The sequence below is a fragment of the Helicoverpa armigera genome, chromosome 9 (assembly GCF_030705265.1).
Source record: "Helicoverpa armigera isolate CAAS_96S chromosome 9, ASM3070526v1, whole genome shotgun sequence".
Taxonomy (NCBI): domain Eukaryota; kingdom Metazoa; phylum Arthropoda; class Insecta; order Lepidoptera; family Noctuidae; genus Helicoverpa; species Helicoverpa armigera.
The window spans coordinates 6530733-6550407 of NC_087128.1; the positions used below are offsets into that span (position 1 = coordinate 6530733).

General features: G+C 44.0%; 1 protein-coding gene across 1 annotated transcript in view; it reads right to left on the reverse strand.

Moving 5' to 3' along the window:
- Positions 1-181: 181 nt before the first annotated feature.
- The window catches only part of LOC110370027 (uncharacterized), a 99937-nt gene continuing 80443 nt past the window's right edge, over positions 182-19675 (reverse strand). The window contains exons 102-136 of the mRNA XM_049839294.2: positions 19356-19658; positions 18935-19267; positions 18552-18851; positions 18160-18468; positions 17430-18071; positions 16497-17129; positions 16033-16335; positions 15650-15946; positions 14913-15566; positions 14497-14805; positions 14098-14418; positions 13502-13807; positions 13111-13422; positions 12679-12993; positions 12267-12593; positions 11567-12187; positions 11148-11453; positions 10566-10868; positions 10174-10482; positions 9582-9896; positions 9210-9503; positions 8285-8746; positions 7640-7996; positions 7347-7550; positions 6682-6864; positions 6179-6367; positions 5317-6081; positions 5029-5226; positions 4721-4915; positions 2528-4636; positions 2052-2434; positions 1751-1933; positions 1340-1610; positions 951-1195; positions 182-864 (exon numbers count right to left, since the gene is read on the reverse strand). Coding sequence (XP_049695251.2) covers positions 481-864; positions 951-1195; positions 1340-1610; positions 1751-1933; positions 2052-2434; positions 2528-4636; positions 4721-4915; positions 5029-5226; positions 5317-6081; positions 6179-6367; positions 6682-6864; positions 7347-7550; positions 7640-7996; positions 8285-8746; positions 9210-9503; positions 9582-9896; positions 10174-10482; positions 10566-10868; positions 11148-11453; positions 11567-12187; positions 12267-12593; positions 12679-12993; positions 13111-13422; positions 13502-13807; positions 14098-14418; positions 14497-14805; positions 14913-15566; positions 15650-15946; positions 16033-16335; positions 16497-17129; positions 17430-18071; positions 18160-18468; positions 18552-18851; positions 18935-19267; positions 19356-19658 — 13940 coding nt within the window. The 3' untranslated portion in view covers positions 182-480. The remainder of the gene's footprint in view (positions 865-950; positions 1196-1339; positions 1611-1750; positions 1934-2051; positions 2435-2527; positions 4637-4720; positions 4916-5028; positions 5227-5316; positions 6082-6178; positions 6368-6681; positions 6865-7346; positions 7551-7639; positions 7997-8284; positions 8747-9209; positions 9504-9581; positions 9897-10173; positions 10483-10565; positions 10869-11147; positions 11454-11566; positions 12188-12266; positions 12594-12678; positions 12994-13110; positions 13423-13501; positions 13808-14097; positions 14419-14496; positions 14806-14912; positions 15567-15649; positions 15947-16032; positions 16336-16496; positions 17130-17429; positions 18072-18159; positions 18469-18551; positions 18852-18934; positions 19268-19355; positions 19659-19675) is intronic.

The window sequence follows — 19675 nt, forward strand, 5'->3', positions numbered from 1 at the left end:
AGTATTTAGTGTATTTATATACCTATATTTATATTTATATATATATATATAAACGCAATACTACCCCCCATTCTAATCCTGGCAGGTAATATTAAAGCACCTTATATACATATGTATTTAGGTTAATGATAGTAATTATTTTTCATGGATATGGATATTTATTTTAATGAAACACTAGCAATATTATTAATTATTTATTCTTAAAATTAGGTATAATCGATGTTTATTTTACATAAAATTATGGTGATTTCGAATATTTATATGAATATCACAAAATTCGAAGAGCGACGGATGCCACATTAGTAATAGTAAAACGTAAAAAAATATTATAAAATTAAGTAAAGGTTGGGGCGCGGCGAGCGCGAGCGGCGCCCGGCGCGCCCCCGGCCGGCGGTCCTCCGGCGGCAGCACAGAGATAGGGAGAGAGGAAGACCGACACCGCCCGGTGCCGGCGGAGGAGCGCGGCCGCGACTAGCGTACTCAGCGCTGGAACAGCGGGTTGGGGAAGTCGGCCGGGTGCGGCAGCGGCGCGGGCGGCGGGCGCGCGCGCCTCCACGCCACCAGCCAGCACGCCACGGCCGCGGCCACCGCCACCAGCGCCAGCAGCGCCGTCAGCGCCAGCGCCACGGCCAGCCCCGCAGCCGACACGCACACCTCGCCCGCGCCTGCGCCGGCGCCCGCGGCTCCTCCCGCGTCGCGCTGCCGCGCTACCTGTGATGGGTCGCGCCGCTGCAACGTCAGGATTTGGTTGGATTCCACAGTCACTTCTTCGCGGAACTGGCCTGCAGGTGAGGATGCTGCACTGCTATCGATCGCTTCTCGTTTGCGTCGTTTACCAAAGGCGTCAGCGCCCCGACAGTTAACCTGCGTATAAATATTTTCATACTTAGAAGGGAACGTGTTCATGAAAGATTTATTTTTAATAAAAAGTTATAAATCGTGGTACTTACCGGTTGACATTTGCCGAAACAGACCCGTATGTTACATTGGAATCTTATGTTGTCGCTGCTGGGGAACTTGAAAGCGTTAAAGGCAACGCGTAGTACGCTACCGTCTTCGCTTCGCTCCCATTCACCGAATATAGATGGATCCGTAGCACATCCATCGGCGTCTGTCACCGGGTATTCGTTTTCGACGTTCGTGGCAACTTCGCTTGTTTTTGCTATGCAGCTACGCGCGAATCCACCGTAAATATCTACAAAATTATAAAGGGATGTAATGAAAATAAAATTTAAAATATATTGTCTAATATATTTTAAAAATAACATTTAAAAATATTGCTGTCTCGCTATTGTTTTTATTTCAAAAGGATGTATTTGATCCTGATTTTGTTACTTACTTGAGGGTTGAACATCGACTTGTAAGACTAGGTTCTCTCCGATTTCTGCGGAGCTGACTTGACTGCCGGAGCGAGAGACGATCCTCATGGAGCACGTGGGCGGCGGTCCGGTGTTGGCGATGGTGCCGGCTGTCGTCAGCATCGACACATTGAACGCAAGTGTCACGTTCTGTTCGCCCGTCTGGTATATACATTTTATGTGGAACGCCTTTGCGTTCGAAGTAACTAGTTTTGGATGTTTCTGCATTACAAGGACGAAGCTGGCCAGACCCTGCAAAATACATATGTGTACATTTCTGAGGCTATGTCGTAATACATCTCGTGGATGTATTAGAATATAAGAAAAATCTGATTTTATAGAAAGTATTAGGTGTCATTCATAATCATTATGAAAATGCGTTTAGAACTTACATTGACGTGAACTAAACCACACTCGCCGAAATGTACCGTGAAGTCGACAATAGTCTCTTCATCCTTGGGCGTATCCACTGCTAATCGACAGCGTTCGTCCTTGCTGTAGCTCTTTACATACAATACGCCATTAAAGTCTTTAATCTTCAAACTGACACGTACGCCGTCCGCAAGGCAATGGACCTGAATGATACGAAATTGTTAACGCCGATAAGCTAATTATACAAAACCTGTGGTTTTGTAATAAATAAATTAAAAATAGCGATACCCAAAATAGATTTAAAGTAATTATGATGCGCACCTGCATATCGGGCAGAGGGAAATCGGTTCGGTACACTGGCGGGTTGGTAGTGTTGCAGTGAACGCGTGGGTTGCCGGTGTAGCCGGCGATGCACGTGCAGTGCGAGCGGTGGCCGACGGCGTCGCAGGTGGCCGATGTGCCGCACGGCTCAGCGCGGCAAGCGTCCACGCACGTGCCATTGATACAGCGCTCTCGGTCTTCACATTGGGCATCAGCGCGGCAGCCTCGCGGCTCGCACTTGTCGCCACGTGGCACGTAGCCGCGCGTTGCGTCGCACACGCAGCGCCCGCGAGCATCCAGCACTCGCCCTTCCTCCTCTCGGCATGGTACACAATCGCCATTACTATCTATACCTTGCCCTTGTATGCATTCTGTGATTGGTCCTGCGAGCAAAGAGTCGTTTTTATTTATAAAATTGAGATAAAATGAAATTTCAATACACTGAAGTCTTTATTGTAAATAAAAAATATACTCACGTTTATTGGATGTACACTCAACAAGAGCATTTCCTTTGTATCCAGGCACACATTCACAGATCATTGTCCTGACGGGCAATGTGTCAACGACCTTGCACTCAGCATTAGTACCACAAGGCTTTATTTCCAGACAAGGGTTAACACACTTAGCATTCAAGCATGCAGTTCCAGAGGGACAGTCAATATCAGTGTTGCACTGTGGCTGTCTGGTACTCAAGCATCCATCTTCAGTACTTTGGTAGCCAGGTGGACAAACACAATGTACTTCGTGATTATGTACTCTGCATTCGGCAGGTTCGTTGCAAGTGGTTGCATTGCAAGGGTTAACACATTTAGAATTGATACATGATTTGTCTATTGGACAGTCGGAGTCTGCGCGGCAACCTATAGGTGTGCACGCAATCGATGGATTTCCTATGGTTCCAATCTTGCACCTACATGAAGCGCGATGTTCGTTGCCGTAACATTCAGCTGAGTCTCCACACGTGTTGGAATCAACCGAACAGGCTGGTATACAACGGCTGTTGAAGCATGTTTCGTCATCTGCACATTGTGAATCAGATTGGCATAGAACTTTGTAGCACCCGGTTCGAGCATCACCTATAAAACCGGGTTGGCAAGCGCAGACAGGTTTGTGGTCTTTAATCTGACAATCTGAATTAGGGCCGCATTCGCAAGGATTTTTACAGAAGGATGTTATACAAGCATTGTTGGTTGTGCAGTTATCATCAGTGGTACAAATTACATCTTCAATAGTTGTTGTTGCTGGACGACAAACTCCTCCGCCACTGCTCACGTATCTTGGCGGACATGTGCAGAGCATTGTGCGTACTGGTAGAGTTGGTGACACTTCACACTGTGCTGGAATGGCGCAGGGACGTAATTCTGAGCAAGGATTAACGCATCTAGATGATAAACATGCTAGTCTTGAAGGACAATCGGCGTCTACGTAGCACTCAGCTGTTATTTGGGGCTTACATTCGATATATGGGCTTCCAGTATAGCCATGTTCACATTTGCAGACAGCGATATGATTTCTCACCAAGCATGTCGCTCTAGTTCCACATATATGTTCACTAAGACATGGATTCACGCACCTGTGAGCACGACATTGTTTGTCCTGTGGGCAATCACCATTACTCCTGCATTCTATTGCATTACATCCCAGATAAACATCACCTTCGAATCCTGGACGGCATCTGCACATAGGTAAATTCCTTTCTACGTAACATTCGGCATTAGGACCACACGTGCTATTTAAGAGGCATGGGCTGATGCAGTTGCCATTAATACATGCTTGGTGTGAAGGACACTCTGAGTTGCTGCGGCAGCCAACTATATGGCATCTGCGATATGGATCTCCTTCAAATCCTTCGCGACAAGAACAAATAGGCCTGTGATTTCGTATGAAACATTCCGCGTTTTCTCCGCAATTACATGGGTTACGGCAAATTCTATTAACACATGATTCGTGGTCACCGCAGTCTTGATCAGAAGAGCAGCTTAGCGCGGGTAGTTGTGCTGGTTTACAATTTCCTCCTTCTTCAGGAATGTACCCATCAGGACAGCGACATATCAAGGTTCGGAATGGAACGCTGTCAGAAACGGTACAACGAGCGTTGCCAGTGCAAGGTTTCAATTCATTGCAAGCTTCGCGACATTCATCCCTTAAACAAGCATAGCCACTGGGACATTCGCTATCCATGCGACATTCTGGTTTTCCAATTACATCAATTCTCGAGCAATAGACTAGAGGATCTCCAAGGGGTAATGCTGTCGGACACTTGCAAGAGGCGGCATGATTCCGTGCAAAGCATTCAGCGTTGTTGGCACACGGGTTGCGTCCATCGCTTGAGCAAGCGTTACGACAAGAACCCCTCACGCAAACACTGTCGTCGTTACAGTCATTGTCAACCTCACATTCAGCAGCTTGACATCTAGTATACGGATTTCCTGTTGAGCCCGCAGGACAGCGACAGTTAGGTCGATGTGCTTTACCGAAGCATTCCGCGCTGATAGCGCAAGGCGCATCCACAACGCATGGATTAACGCAAGCTCCGTTGTAGCAGGTATCACTGTCGGGACAATCTGAATCTGAGGTACATCCAACTGTAAAAAGAAATTCAAAACTTAATAAACACATTCAATATTTATAATTAAAACATATACTATGATGTAAACGTATTGACTTGCCTTTAGTGCACCCGACATATGGATTGCCTGAATATTCTCGCTCGCAGAAGCAAACAGGATGGTGTCTCACTACGGTACACTCGGCGTTAGATCCACATGCGCATGGATCTGCGCATGCGCCATTGACACATGCTTGTGATAGAGGACAGTCAGAGTTAGCTTTGCAGCCAACTGGGATAATCGATTTGTCTGATGCTAAAAAAAGACATAAAATGAGTACCTATAACATACAAAGAAAAGGCCAAAACTTCTGTATATTAATAAGTGTTACTAAGTACATCATTCAACAACAAATTTGAGAAACTTACGTGGGGTGCATCGAGTATGTGCATCGCCAGAATATCCTCTCGGGCAAGAGCATTGTGGTAAATGATTTATAACTCGGCATAACGCTCCGAGTCCACATGCGTCATTGCATGGGTTCACGCAAGCACGGTCGACACAGGCTCGTTCTGAACCACACTCGTCATCATTGTAACATTCAAAGAAAGTCGGCTGCCGTGGTACTGCGAAGACAAAGACAGGTGTGAATGATTGCTACATTGTGTTGCATACACAAACAAAATACTATTTATGTTTTCAAAATAGGAACTTACTGGTGTTACACTCTGTTCTCGGGTTGCCAGTGTATCCCGGCGCACACCTACAGTGAGATGTATGGTCGATAGAATCACAAAGAGCATTCTGTCCACAAGGATCAGCTCTACAAGATTCGACACAACTTCCACGACGGCAGGTTTGACTGTTGGTGCATTCAGAATCGACTGAACATTCCGGATCAGGTGGAGCTCTACAACCGTTATCGGGTGCTACGCGTCCGCCATCGGGACAGACACAAGCCACAGCACGTAATGGTAGCACATCGACGATCTTACAAATTAGACCAGAGTCGCAGGGATTTCCGAGGCAAAGGTCAGTGCAACGTGCATTCACGCAAGCAAATGGTGCTGAACAATCGGAATCAGTGTTACATTCTGTGGCATCATGTTGAGGAGTGCATCCGAGGCTGTACGGGTCTCCAGTACGACCTGCAGGGCAAGTACATATAGCGCGGTGGTTACGCGTCGTACATAGAGCGCCGGGAGCGCACGATTGGTCGGAACAGGCTGGCTGGCATACTCGGTTGAGTCTGTTGCAAACTTGGGTGTCATCGCAGTCTTCATTGTAGTGACAAACTGCTGAAACGCAGGCTCGGCGTGGGTCTCCTTGAGTGCCCGGTGGGCAGCGGCAGCTGGCAATATGAGCAACCGGCACGCAGTTTGCATCTCTTCCACAGGGCGTACCGAGCGTACATGGGTCTTGGCAATATCCGTTGACGCAGCTCTTATCAAATGGACAGTTGTCGTCTGATGTACATTCAGCTGTTAACGAACAGATATAAATTTTTTAATCATAAACGTAAGTGCTAAAAAGATAAAAATTATATGTATATGCATAGTAATGAGAAGTAAAGCTCACGTGTGTAGCAGATGCGCGAGGGGTCGCCGGCAGTGCCTGGCGGGCAGTGGCAGCGCGCGCGATGTTGCGCCGCGTCGCACAGAGCGCCGGTGCCGCATGCGCCGGCGCACGCTGACACGCAGCGGCGCGACACGCACGCCTCAGCTCCTCCGCATTCTGCATCCGATGTGCACGGCACACCTGGTGAATCTGCACGCACAAGAAATACTTGTATTTATTGTGAACTAGCTGTTTTCAGCGGTTTCACCCGCGTCCCGGGGGTACTGCTTACAATACCCGGACAAAACCAACCATAGCCTGTGTTACCCGGGGATAGTCTAGCTTTCCAATAGTGTCGTGAAAGAATTTTAAAATCGGTTTGGCTATCCTTAAGGGGAAAAAAACAAATGTTTCCTCAGTATAGAGAAGAAACATATTACACATCAGGATCTGAATTGGTATACTAGTTATTTGTGTAGTAAAACAAGTGATGAAGAGAACTTTTAAAATGACACAAAACTGACCAAGCGTGCAGCCTATCTGGGGGTTGCCCTGCAGCGGTGGCACGCAGGCGCATGTGGCGCGGTGCGCGCTGGCGCGGCACTCGGCGCCGGGCGCGCAGCTGATGTCGGAGCAAGCGCTCACACACGCGCGGTTAACGCAATGTTCTTCTGAAGCACAGTCACTGTCCGAACTGCATTCGCCCCCTGTAAATATTACTTATATTAAACATCGATAATATTGTGCGACAAGACTGAGTTAATAACATGTTGTAAATTCACCAGCTTTTTCTAGAGCGTTTGAGAATATTTACACCGAAATCAAACACAAGTTCTCGTAACCAATATTCATTTAAATTAACCTTAACAGAACCTTGAATGACCTACGGAAGAATAGGTGCGGTGAAATGTAAGTACTTGTAATGCTGTGTATATATATTTACATGCATTTCATGTACATGGTGAATATCCACAGTGCAGAATGTAGTTTGATATACATACTTTCAAAAATCCTCTTGTGGGAACTTTTCACCAGTCTTACCTAAGGTTAGGAATTTCTTCTTCTTATAATGAAAACATTTTCCTAGATTTCTGTAAATATTTCTTCATAACGGCAATAATACTTATAGACATTCATTTTAATTTTCGAATAATGATAATGATGAAATCATAGATTTCAAAATACTTACTTGGATTACATTGTACCGAAGCATCACCAACGAGAGGCTTAGGGCACTCGCAAACAAGTGTTCTGAATGGTAATGTGTTTGCAACTCTACATTCCGCACGAATGCCACAAGATGTTGGTTCACAGGGGTTCTTGCATACGCCTTGCAAACATGCTAGGTCGGGTCCACATTCTCCATCCATTACACATTGGCCTGGTTCTAAAACTAAAAGAAAATTATATTGAAGGGGGTTACTGAATCACTTCGAGCTTAATTATGAAATGATGAGATGAGATTCAGTCAAAATGGCTAACCTTGACGACATTCGATTTTGGGGTTGCCCTGAGTGCCCCTCGGGCACTCACACGAAGGTACATGGCGAACTACGGTACAGATTGCTCCTTGAGCACATGCGCCAAGGCATGGGTCTCTGCAAGAACCGCGAGAGCAAGCCAGCCATGAGGAGCAATCGTCATCAACAATACACTCAGCTCGGCGACAACCCGTCCATGGGTCGCCGTGGGCTCCGGCATTACATTCACATGAAGCAGTGTGACCACGCGCAACACAATGCGCCTCGTCGCCGCAGCGAATGCGCAAGCACACCTTCACACATGAACCACTTTCACAGCTTTCGTCATCTGGACAATCGTTGTTGCTATGGCATTGCACTGGAAAACATAATTAAATCGTTATTTATTTTTTTTTTTACATTTTTCGGAACATGGCTAAGTGGGCCAGAGCAAAACTTGACTTTTCAACTAGATATGGGTACCCTGTTTATTAGAAGTCAGCGTGCCTTCGAAATTATGTAGCCATTCTGTATACAATTATCATATTATTTGGATACGACACAAAGTAATACAAAACTTACTTATATACATTAAAATATAGATTTATTTTAGGATTATCTAAAATCATGAGTTTTATGTTTACGATTACAATTATGAATTAATTACCTGAGTAACATCCAGTGTAGCCATTGCCTTCATAACCTGGTAGGCAAGTGCAAAGGGCTCTGTGTTGTTTGGCTATGCAGCGTGCATTGAGTCCACAGTTGTTAGGGCCGCAAAGTGGAGAGCAACGATCATTCACACAAGCAGCGTTGTCTGGACACTGATTATCCGATATGCACTCGGGCACTGGCGTTATCGACGAGATCATGACGCAGCGCACCAGAGGCGAGCCGGTGTATCCCGCAGGGCACGAACATACTGGTGAGTGTCTCACACCCGTGCATATTGCGTTGAGTCCACATGCGTTCACGCACGGATCAGTGCACTTTCTGTTGATACATGCACGGTCACCAGAGCAGTCATCGTTCACAGTACATTCGTAATACGTGCAAATTCCATTCCGGCAGGTGGCGTGGGCCCCACAAGGGTTGGGATCACAAGGATCGTTGGGCTTGGCTGGTGTTTCTTCATGAAAAAATAAAATCAGTTTAGTTTATCCTGGTAATCTTTGCTAATAGTGTGAATAGGCATTGCGTAATTATACGTATGTAATTTTATTAAAGCGGGAGGAAATTCCACAACTTACGCCGCTTTTCGAGCACGGCAATTCATCCCTTAATCTTCCCTTATAATTGTGAATAGATGAATAAATGCCAAAAACGTGTTCAGAAACCGGTTGCAAAAGTTATGTATATTTATCAGTAGCTATGTTAAAAAATTACTACTATCACAGCCGGTAGGGAAATCAATGAAAAAAAAATAATAAAAAATCATCAAGAATCAACATGTTCAGGCTAGCTAGTCCCTGATTATTTGGTAGATGCCGTTACAAAGTTAAGTATCGTTAATATGTTTTTTGCCTTAATGACTAAAAGCTATGTTATTAGCTTGAATTGCTTTGCTTGAATGAATACCAGTAAATACTAACCTATACAATCGATGAATGGATCGCCAGTTGTAGGCGGTGGGCACCAGCAGATGGGTGCATGATTAAAGACGCGACACATAGCTCCATTGCCACATGTACCAGGGCAGGGATCAATGCACTTGTTACGTACGCAGGCGCGGTCCCGCGGGCACTCTGAGCTGACCACACACTCGGGCCTACAGCCTGTCGTGGCCGCATCACCACTCGTGCCGCTCGGACATGTGCACATAGCGCTGTCTCCTACTACGGAGCACAAGGCTCCGGGCCCGCACGGTGACGGAGTACAGGGTGGTTCTGTGAATACATAATCAGTTCATGTTTTTGTCATATTCAACATAAATCATTCTAGAATATTTTCTTTTTTTAACTTACGGGTTACTTCCGTGTAGCATCTTTCAAAAGCGTTTCCTCTAGTTCCAGTGGGGCACGAACACAATGGTATGTGATTGACAGTTTCGCAATCAGCACCTACACCGCAAGTACCCTGGCAGGGGTCTCGGCAGTGAGAGCGTATACAAGCTTTTGACGGTGAGCAATCCGAGTCAGCAACACATTCAGGTCGACAGCCAGAGTTAGGATCTCCACGTAGTCCAGGCTCGCATTCACAAGAAGCACCTGCTCCTCTTACTCGACACAACGCACCCGGTCCACAAGGTGATGGTACACAGGGATCGTTTGGTTCTTTAGCTGTAACATCATGAAAAAGTTTTAACACTTGCCTGCGATACGCCTACTGAAGCAAATATGGAAAGCTTTTCTTTAAGCTACAATAGTTGTCGACATTTTTAGAGGCAAACGGCGCACTTGGTTTCACTAGTAAAACCCATGCCTAAGCTTTAAAAGTGAAGACGCAAGATTGCCGAGACCTACATCACACCTATATTTTTGGAAAATATTTTCAATTATTATTATTTATTCATTTAAACTTTTAAAGCAATCGACCGCTTGATCTAATCTGTCTTACGAATATTTTCGATGGGACGGCACGCCGTAAGAGGATTTCCGGTAGTGGAGGGAGGACAAGTGCAGCGTGGCTCATGAGCTACTGGGGCACAATCGGCTCCCTGGCCGCATGCTCCGGGACAGGGATCTACGCAACGTCTGTTAATGCACGTCAAATGCAATTCGCAATCATTAGAATCCAGACACTCGTAACGACAGAATGGTGGCGATCCGAAGAAACTTGAACGGCAGCGACAGAGGCCATCAATGCAATCGGCATTCGGCCCACAATCCGGGCAGGGTGATTTCTTTTTGGGTTCGGTCTCGAGGGCTGTAAAAACGTTAATATTCAGTAAACGTATAATTGATATTTTGCGAGAAATAAATATAGCCATTTATGCAAAAATAGTTTACCTGGCATACAGCGAATAAATGGATCCCCAGTATAGCCAGTAGGACAAGTACAAATTGGCGAATGCATGGTTGTTCGACAAACGGCGTGGGCTCCGCACGCTCCAGGGCAAGGGTCACGGCACTTGCCAGCTCGGCACGCTAGCACAGTCGGGCAGTCGGCTGAGCTGCGACATTCCGGTCGGCAACTAGGCGGCTCGGAGTGCATGGGCGGCCGACACGAGCAATGTGCCACTGAACCTTGCGCACGACACACGCTGTTTGGACCACATGGATTCGGCGAACATGGATCCGACTCCACAGGTTCTGTATGGGTATTTCGGCATTTGTTACTTAATTGTATGTAGTACTTTGTTTGGTCAAAAATGGTCGTAGTGTATCAAAATTTTAGGTTCGAATATTGTATTTAATATTTTCAGAACAACCTTTTTGCTTTTATAAGGTGGCACCACCTAATTGGTTTAATATCATATTTAATGTATACGCAAAAGAAAAAAGTGAAATTATGATTTAATTAGATATATAGAGCTGCGTATTATTGTAGATTTGATATTTTCATGCATAAGATAAGGCATACATCCATACCTCTGGCTGGCTGACAGGCTATGAAAGCATCTCCTTGAAGCGGAGCTGGACATTCGCATATGGCTATGTGATTGTAGACGTTGCAGATTGCTTGGCGACCACACGTGTTTTTGCACGGATCTATACATTTGTAGTTTACGCAGGCTTGACGTTTGTTGCAATCATTATCAGTAGTACATTCGGGACGACACTCTATTGTGGGATTGCCGTGGTATCCCGGAATACATGAACAAGTACCGTTGCTACAGATAGCGTTACTTCCGCAAGGATTGCCTGCGCAAGGGTCTACTGGCAGTGGCTGCGGCTCTGAAAAACATTGAAAATATTTCGTTAAGATTTTAAATTTAGGAAAACACGAAAGTTTATTCAAATATACTCAATTATATGTGATAATAAAATTAATGTAACAATCTACGTACCATCAAATAGATAGCATCCAACAAAAGAGTTACCGCGATAGCCTCGCAAACATGTGCAAATAGCCAGATGGTTCATAGCTCGGCATTCTGTATTGGAACCACAGGATCCAATGCAAGGATCAACACATCTCTCCCGGACACAGGCTTTATCATTTGGACAGTCTTCGTTGATAGCGCATTCTGGCGCACATCGTGGTGGTGCTCCGAAGTATCCTTCCATACAACTACAGATGGCGGAACCAGCGGAGTCCCTACATGTAGCAAATGGCCCACAAGGATTGGGTTCGCAGGGAGACTTTATTTGTGGCGGTGTCTGTTTTTCTTTTGAACACCTGATGAAGGCATCACCTTCAAAACCAGGTAGACATGTACAGTATGGACTATGGTGATAGACGCGGCATTGGGCATTATCTCCGCAGGCACCGATGCATGGATCCACGCATCTCTGCTTGACGCAAGCTTTATTGAGAGGACACTCCGAGCTCAACATACATTCCGGTCTACAATTTGGTGGGTTGCCAATATGGTCCGTAAGACAAGTACATATTGCTTTATTGGCAGCAGCAGTGCAAGTACTGTATGGACCACATGGTGACGGATTGCATGGATCAGTAGGTGACTCTGTCAAAAATAAATCATGGGTTACTTTTCTTTAGTTAAATACGTAGAATTTGATTAGAGTTTGAAAAGATAAATTTACCTTGTTTAGGAATACATCTATCATATGGGTTACCTACATATCCCAACGTGCATGCACATTTGGGAATATGATTAACCATTTGACATTGTGCATTCGTTCCACATAGACCAGGACAAGGATCTTGACATTTGTTATTGATACATGCTAAATTGTCTGTGCAGTCCGAGTTGATGACACATTCTGGTCTGCACCCTTCATAAGGGTTACCTAAATATCCCGTTACACAAGTACAACTACCAGCATTGTTACGCTCTTGACAGACAGCGTTCGGCCCGCATGGGTTAGGCACACAAGGTTCAGTAGGTGGTGGTGGCTTTTGAGCTGGAACTAAAAGTGAATGATTTAGAAAAAGAAGACAACATTTTTTTAATAATTAAAGAGTTATTATTTCTTACAGAAATTTTTAAAATACCTTTGACAGGAGTACACTGATAGAAAGAGTCTCCTTCATATCCTGGTTGACATGCACATTGTGGCGAATGACTGATAACTCTACATTCCGTGTTCAGACCGCAAGCACCAATGCACGGATCAGCACATTTGTTATTTATGCAAGCCTTATCAAAGTTGCATTCACTGTTTGTAGTGCACTCTGGACGGCAATATGGTGCTTGCCCTATGTAACCAGGTTGGCAGGAACACGTGGGTGCTTCGTTTACTTCTCGGCATTCAGAATTGGGACCACACGGTGAGGGTTCACAGGGTGTTCGCTTTGGTGGTGGTTCATCTAGTAAACACATAGCATAGTCAATTCGACAGCATTTATTATTTTATTAAAACATTCATTCCGAGCAACAAGGCTTGTGACATTAAATGAATGTAAAATAATATCAGTGATACTTACTTTGAATGATTACGCAGTGAGTAAATGGATCACCAGTGAAACCATTTCTGCAGTAACAAATGGGCTTGTGGTAGTGTACTCGACATTCTGCGTTCAATCCGCAAGAACCAATGCAGGGGTCGGCGCACTTTTGATTTGAACATGACATGAGACTTGTGCAATCTGAATCTACCAAACATTCGGGTCTACAAGATGGAGGTACTCCAATATAGCCAATAAGACACGAACATACGGCTTGTTCTTGCATTGCTCGACATACGCTATACGGGCCGCATGGGGACGGGTGGCATGGATCTCGACTTACTGAGATTGCTGAAATAAATATGCATTCCATTCAGTTCACTATAAAAAAAAAAACATCTAAACCTATAAGGACATAAGATCTGTTTACCTGTTACTGGTGTACATGAGAAGAAAGCGTTTCCTGTAGTATTTGATGGACAACTACACATCGGTATGTGATTATATACTTCACATAATGCACCCTGTCCGCATAGATTTGTGCACGGATTAATACATTTGTTGTTCACACATGTTACTGTAGAAGGACAGTCAGAATTGTGTGTGCATTCTGGACGACAACTCAAGTAAGGATTTCCGAAGTAGTCGGGCCTACATGTGCACTGGCCGTCATTACAATCAGCGTTTGCTCCGCAAGGACTTGGATTGCACTTGTCGTAAACAGTAGGCACGGGATCTAGAAACGAGAATATAAAATGGGTAACTAACTATGTAACCTAAAAAGCTATGTTCGGGGTCTATGTGGATCATTATTATATAAGCATGAGTTGCTTTGTAAACTACAGCCGATTCCCGCGATTTGACCAGTGTGGTACCTCTTCACAGTTAAGGTGGCTTCTACTGGTAACTTGAAGTGATAATTTATTATATTATTTTTAATAATTTTGTAACACGGAGTCCGGGGTATTCCTAAGGTGCTTAATAAGATGTAAAGTTGGCATGAATGCGATGAGAAGAACCACTTACCAATTTTCTCCTTTACATGACAACTTTGGAATGGATTGCCAGTGTATCCCTCCATGCAACTGCAAATAGCAGCATGCTGATAGACTTGACACTCAGTATGTAATCCACATGAGCCCTGGCATGGATCGCGACATTTCTGGTTAATGCAAGCTTTGGTGCTCGGGCAGTCAGAGTTAACTGTACATTCTGCTCGACAGTTCGGTGGAGAGCCAACGTAGTTATCCAGACAAGCACATGATGATACTTGGTTTACGATTTGGCATTGCGAATTTGGTCCGCAAGGCGATGGTACACACGGATTTTGATGTTGAACTGGGACTTCTATAAAATAAAAGTTACTGTTCAGAAATACATGTTCATTCGAATGTTATTACACGTTATAATGAATTTGACACCCACCTTTCACAATAGCACATCTAACAAATGGATCTCCTTCAAATCCTCTTTTACAGGAACATATTGGTGCATGGTTTACAACTCTGCATTCTGCTTCTTGACCACACGAACCAATACATGGGTCAACACATCTTTGCCTTACACAACTCTTGGAAGTGTCGCATTCCGAGTTAACTGTGCACTCAGGTCGGCAGTTTGGCGGAGATCCGTAAAACTCTGGCATACACGAACATATTGCTAAACCATTATTGTCCTTGCAAAGGGCATTACTGCCGCATGGATTTGGCACGCAAGGATTTTGAGGAACAGGAGCTGTAAAAAATTTTTGTACATTTTATAAGTATTATGAGGATTTAAAATAAACCATTTATGAACCTGAAACTCTGTTTAAAGGAAGTACTGTTGTAAGGGTCACTTACTCGGTTCATTTATGATGACATGACAATAGGTGTACGGGTTACCAGTGTATCCAGGTGCGCAATTGCATGATGGAACATGATTGATTACTTGGCACAATGCTGTAGACCCGCATACCCCGGGACAAGGGTCTTCACATTTGTTTCTCAGACATGCCTTATTATAAGGACAGTCAGTATTCACTACGCATTCTGGTCTGCAAGACTCGTAGGGATTTCCGAAATATCCAGGTTCACAAATGCACGCTGCAACGCTGTTTCTTGAAACTTTGCATTGAGCATTAGCCCCACATGGTGTAGGATTACAAGGATCAATTTTTTCTATCGCTTGTGGAATTAGATAACAAGCTGTGAAAGGATCGCCGGTGTACCCTTCCTCGCATGAGCACATGGGGCTGTGCAAACGTACAGCACATTGTGTATTCGTTCCACATGATCCAGGACAGGGATCACTGCACTTGTAGTTAATACAAGCTTTGTTTGACGGACACTCATCGCTTGTAGTACACTCTCTTCGACATTGCGGCGGTGTTCCTTCAAATGTTGGTTGACATGTGCAAACATACGAGTCGCCGTTAGGAGTCGGATTGCATATACTGTTTGGTCCACAAGGTGATGGCACGCAAGGATTAGAGGGCTTTTCTTCAATTACCAAAACTGGAAGCAAATGAAAAAAATATAGTTTAAAAATATTTCCGGTACAAAGTGAGATTAGACAGTTTGAAAATCAATATAATTACCATAACAATGACTAAATGGAGAACCGGTGTATCTAGCTGGACATGTGCATATTGGATTATGATTGTTAACGTTACATAATGCATTATGGCCGCATGATCCTGGGCAAGGATCTTGGCATTTTCGATTGATACATGCCAGTGATGGAGCACAATCGGTACTTTGTATACATTCTGGACGACAGTTAGGTGGGTTGCCAATAAAGCCTTGGAGACAGGCACAAATAGCTTGACCATTTGCTTCTCTACATAAACTGTTTGGTCCGCATGGTGATGGCTCACATGGTCTGTTGACAGGCTCTGCGAAGGAAAGGATTGATTAAATATTAGAATGGACGCGTTAACTAAACTAAAAACTAACAAATTAAATTGTAGTAGATACTTACTTTCGATGCGGACACACTTTGTAAATGCGTCACCTGTCATTCCACTTGGGCAACTGCAGATTGCAACATGGTTATAAACATTGCATTCTGCGTTGAATCCGCACATATCGCGACATGGATCTACACATTTTGATCTAAGGCACGCTTTATCCGGAGCACAATCTGTACTAAGAACACACTCCGGCCGACAACCGAAGTATGGGTCTCCTTGATATTCTGGCAAACATTGGCACTCGCCATTGTTACAAACAGCATTAGGTCCACATGGAGAAGGATGGCAAGGATCAACGTTTTCTGGTGTTTCTAAAAAAATATTACATATTCGTTAAAAAATATATTGTTGCGACTTTTTTGGATGGTAAATAACGACTTGGGTTACAAAATGCTATCTTGCTTTGCTCTACCATATGTATATAAGACCTAATATAAAATTAAATATAATATTGATCAACAAATTATCTTACCTGGTGGTTTGACGTTGCATACTGCGAAAGGATCACCTTCGTATCCATTAGGACATGAACATATTGGTATATGATTAACAACGTTACAAATTGCGTTTAGACCACATGATCCAAGACAAGGATTCTGACATTTCATGTTCATACAAGACTTATCGTTACTACAATCTGTGTTGACTACGCATTCAGGTTTGCAGTTCGGGGGACTTCCGAAGAATCCCACTGTGCATGAGCAAGACGGTATTCCACCGACATCGCGACATTCAGCATTTAATCCACAGGGTGAAGGAATGCATGGGTTGGTTGGTTCCGGTGGAGACGGTTGTTTTTCAGGAATAACATAGCAGACTGAGAACGGGTCGCCAGTGTAGCCTTGTTTACAAGAACATATTGGATTGTGTTTGATCACTCTACATTCAGTCTGTAAGCCGCATGCCTTGTCACATGGAGATACACATTTAAAGTTTTCACAAACTTTGTCTAATGGGCATTCCGAACTAGTTACGCACTCAGGGCGACAATCGGGTGGAGATCCTTGATAACCACTCAAACACGTACATAAAGCAATTCCATTTTGTGTTTTGCATTGGCTGTTCGGGCCACACGGTGAGGGATTGCAAGGCTCTATGGGATCAGCTGTAAATAAAATTTTATTTCATAAGTTCCACAATAGTCATATATGCACTGTGAATATTCTCGATAAAGGATATTTTATTTGCATTTTTTTTATACCTGGATATTTTTAGTTTTATTAAAAAAATATTAATGCTAAACAAATTACTTATTATTTATAGGTATTATTATCCTCTATGTTTATGTATTTGGCATTTTAGAAACATTTAAGAGAAGATGATGTACACGGGCGAGTTTAATCCAGAATTGGGATTTCGTACAGCAAACCTTATTAGATTAAGAGAGAAAGTTTACAGTACTTACATTGAACTTTGAAGGTACAGATTTTGTACGGATCCCCGTAGTGTTGCTCAGCGCAAGAACAAGTTGGAATGTGATTGATGACGTTGCACTGAGCATTTACGCCACAAGTGCCCGGACAGGGGTCATGGCATTTGTTCTGATAACATGCCATATTTGATGGACAATCAGAGTTGATTAGGCATTCTGGCTTGCAAGCTTCGTAGGGGTTGCCGAAGTATCCGGGTAGGCAAGTGCAAGATCCGGCATTGTTTTGCTCTCGACATTGTGCGTTTGCACCACACGGCGAAGGAACGCAAGGCGTAGGGCGTTCGTGTTCGACAGCAGCGATTATGACATTGCAGTAGAGGAATGGGTCGCCCGTGAAGCCATTCTGACATAAGCAAATCGGGGTATGACTAACGACTCTACACTCGGCGTTACTACCGCATGCACCGCGACAGGGATCTTGACACTTTCTGTTTATACAAGCCATATTTGCTGTACATTCGGTGTTACTAGTACATTCTGGTCTACAATTTGGCGGTGCACCTATGTACTCTGGCAAGCAGCGGCAATCCGCATTATCTCCATTTTCTGTACATTGAGAGTTGGGTCCACAGGGTGAAGGTAGACACGGATTAACTTTTTCTGGTGTTTTTGCAGCTGAGAACAAAACGGAAACAGGTGTTAATCTAAACTATAACTTAAATATAGAAATACTTCAAACTAAGAAAGAAAATTATAAACTTACGGATTATTTGACAAGAAGAAAATGGATCTCCAGAGTAACCGTTTAAGCAAGTACAGACAGGGTTATGATTGACAACTATGCAGTGTGTGTTACGTCCGCAGGCGCCTGGACAAGGGTCGATGCACTTTTGATTCGAACAAGCCTGGTTTAGTTTACAATCTGAGCTAACTGTGCATTCCGGCCGACAGTTAGGTGGGCTGCCTATGTATCCTTGCACACAGACACAAACAGCATGTCCGCTTACTTCTCTGCACTGACTGTATGGACCGCATGGTGATGGTTGACATAAATTAATTGGCGTTGCTGGTTCTGAAAAATAAAATTATGTTACAAATTTAATTAATGGTAACGGTAAAATCATCTCAAAAACCACATCAATAAAATATTTTTACCTTTAACTTCATTGCAGAAGTGGAATGGTGATCCTGAAAATCCTGCCGGACATGAACACATTGGGATATGGTTGATAGTTTCACAAATAGCTCCAATTCCACACGTTCCAAGACATGGGTCTTTGCATTTGTTTTTAATGCAGGCTTTATCTCTTGAGCAGTCTGAGTTGAGGACACATTCAGGTTTACATCCCACATAAGGGTCGCCATAGTATTCTGGCAGACAAGAGCAAGCACCATTTTCACAAACAGCGTTGGTGCCGCATGGCGATGGTACACATGGGTTTACTGGTTCAATGTCTAAAAGAAAAAACATGAGTAAATGAATTAAGAAAGGTTGTTTTTATATATTTGATCAGGCTACGATTAAAAGTAATAAATACCTTGATTCATGATTGCACAGCTGCTGAATGGATCTCCAGTAAAGCCAGGCAAGCAAGAACATATTGGCAAGTGATTATTGACGTTACACTGCGCATTGTTGCCACACGCGCCGGGGCACGGATCAGTGCATTTGTTGTTGATACACGCCTTGACAGCGTTACACTCAGAGTTGATGGTGCACTCGGGTCTGCATCGCGGTGGAGAACTTATGTAATTTGGAAGACAAGTGCAGCGCGCATTGCCATTAAACTCTTGACATTGTGAATTTGGACCACATGGAGATGGTACACACGGGTTGACTTCCGGCCGTGTTCCCGGTATTGATTGCGGCACTGTAAAACGTAATGGTATTAATTAGAAAAAGAAACTTCCCTTTTATGGACACATAACATTGACATACACTTAGTTTAAATTACTTACTGGGTACGCAGTTTGTAAACGGATCGCCGGTAAACCGATCTTGGCATGAACAAATAGGGTTGTGAGCTATGACTCTGCAGTTCGCATTTCTAGCGCATTGACCGGCGCATGGGTCTACACATTTGCGGTTTACGCAGGCTTTATCACTACTACATTCACTGTTTATAGTGCACTCTGGTCGGCAGTTCGGTGGTGTTCCCATAAAATCAAGCTGACAACTACATACAGCTTGTGTGTTTACTTCTCTGCACTGACTATTAGGTCCGCAAGGCGATGGCGTACAAGGTGTTGGTTTCACGACATCTGAAATTATAAAAAAT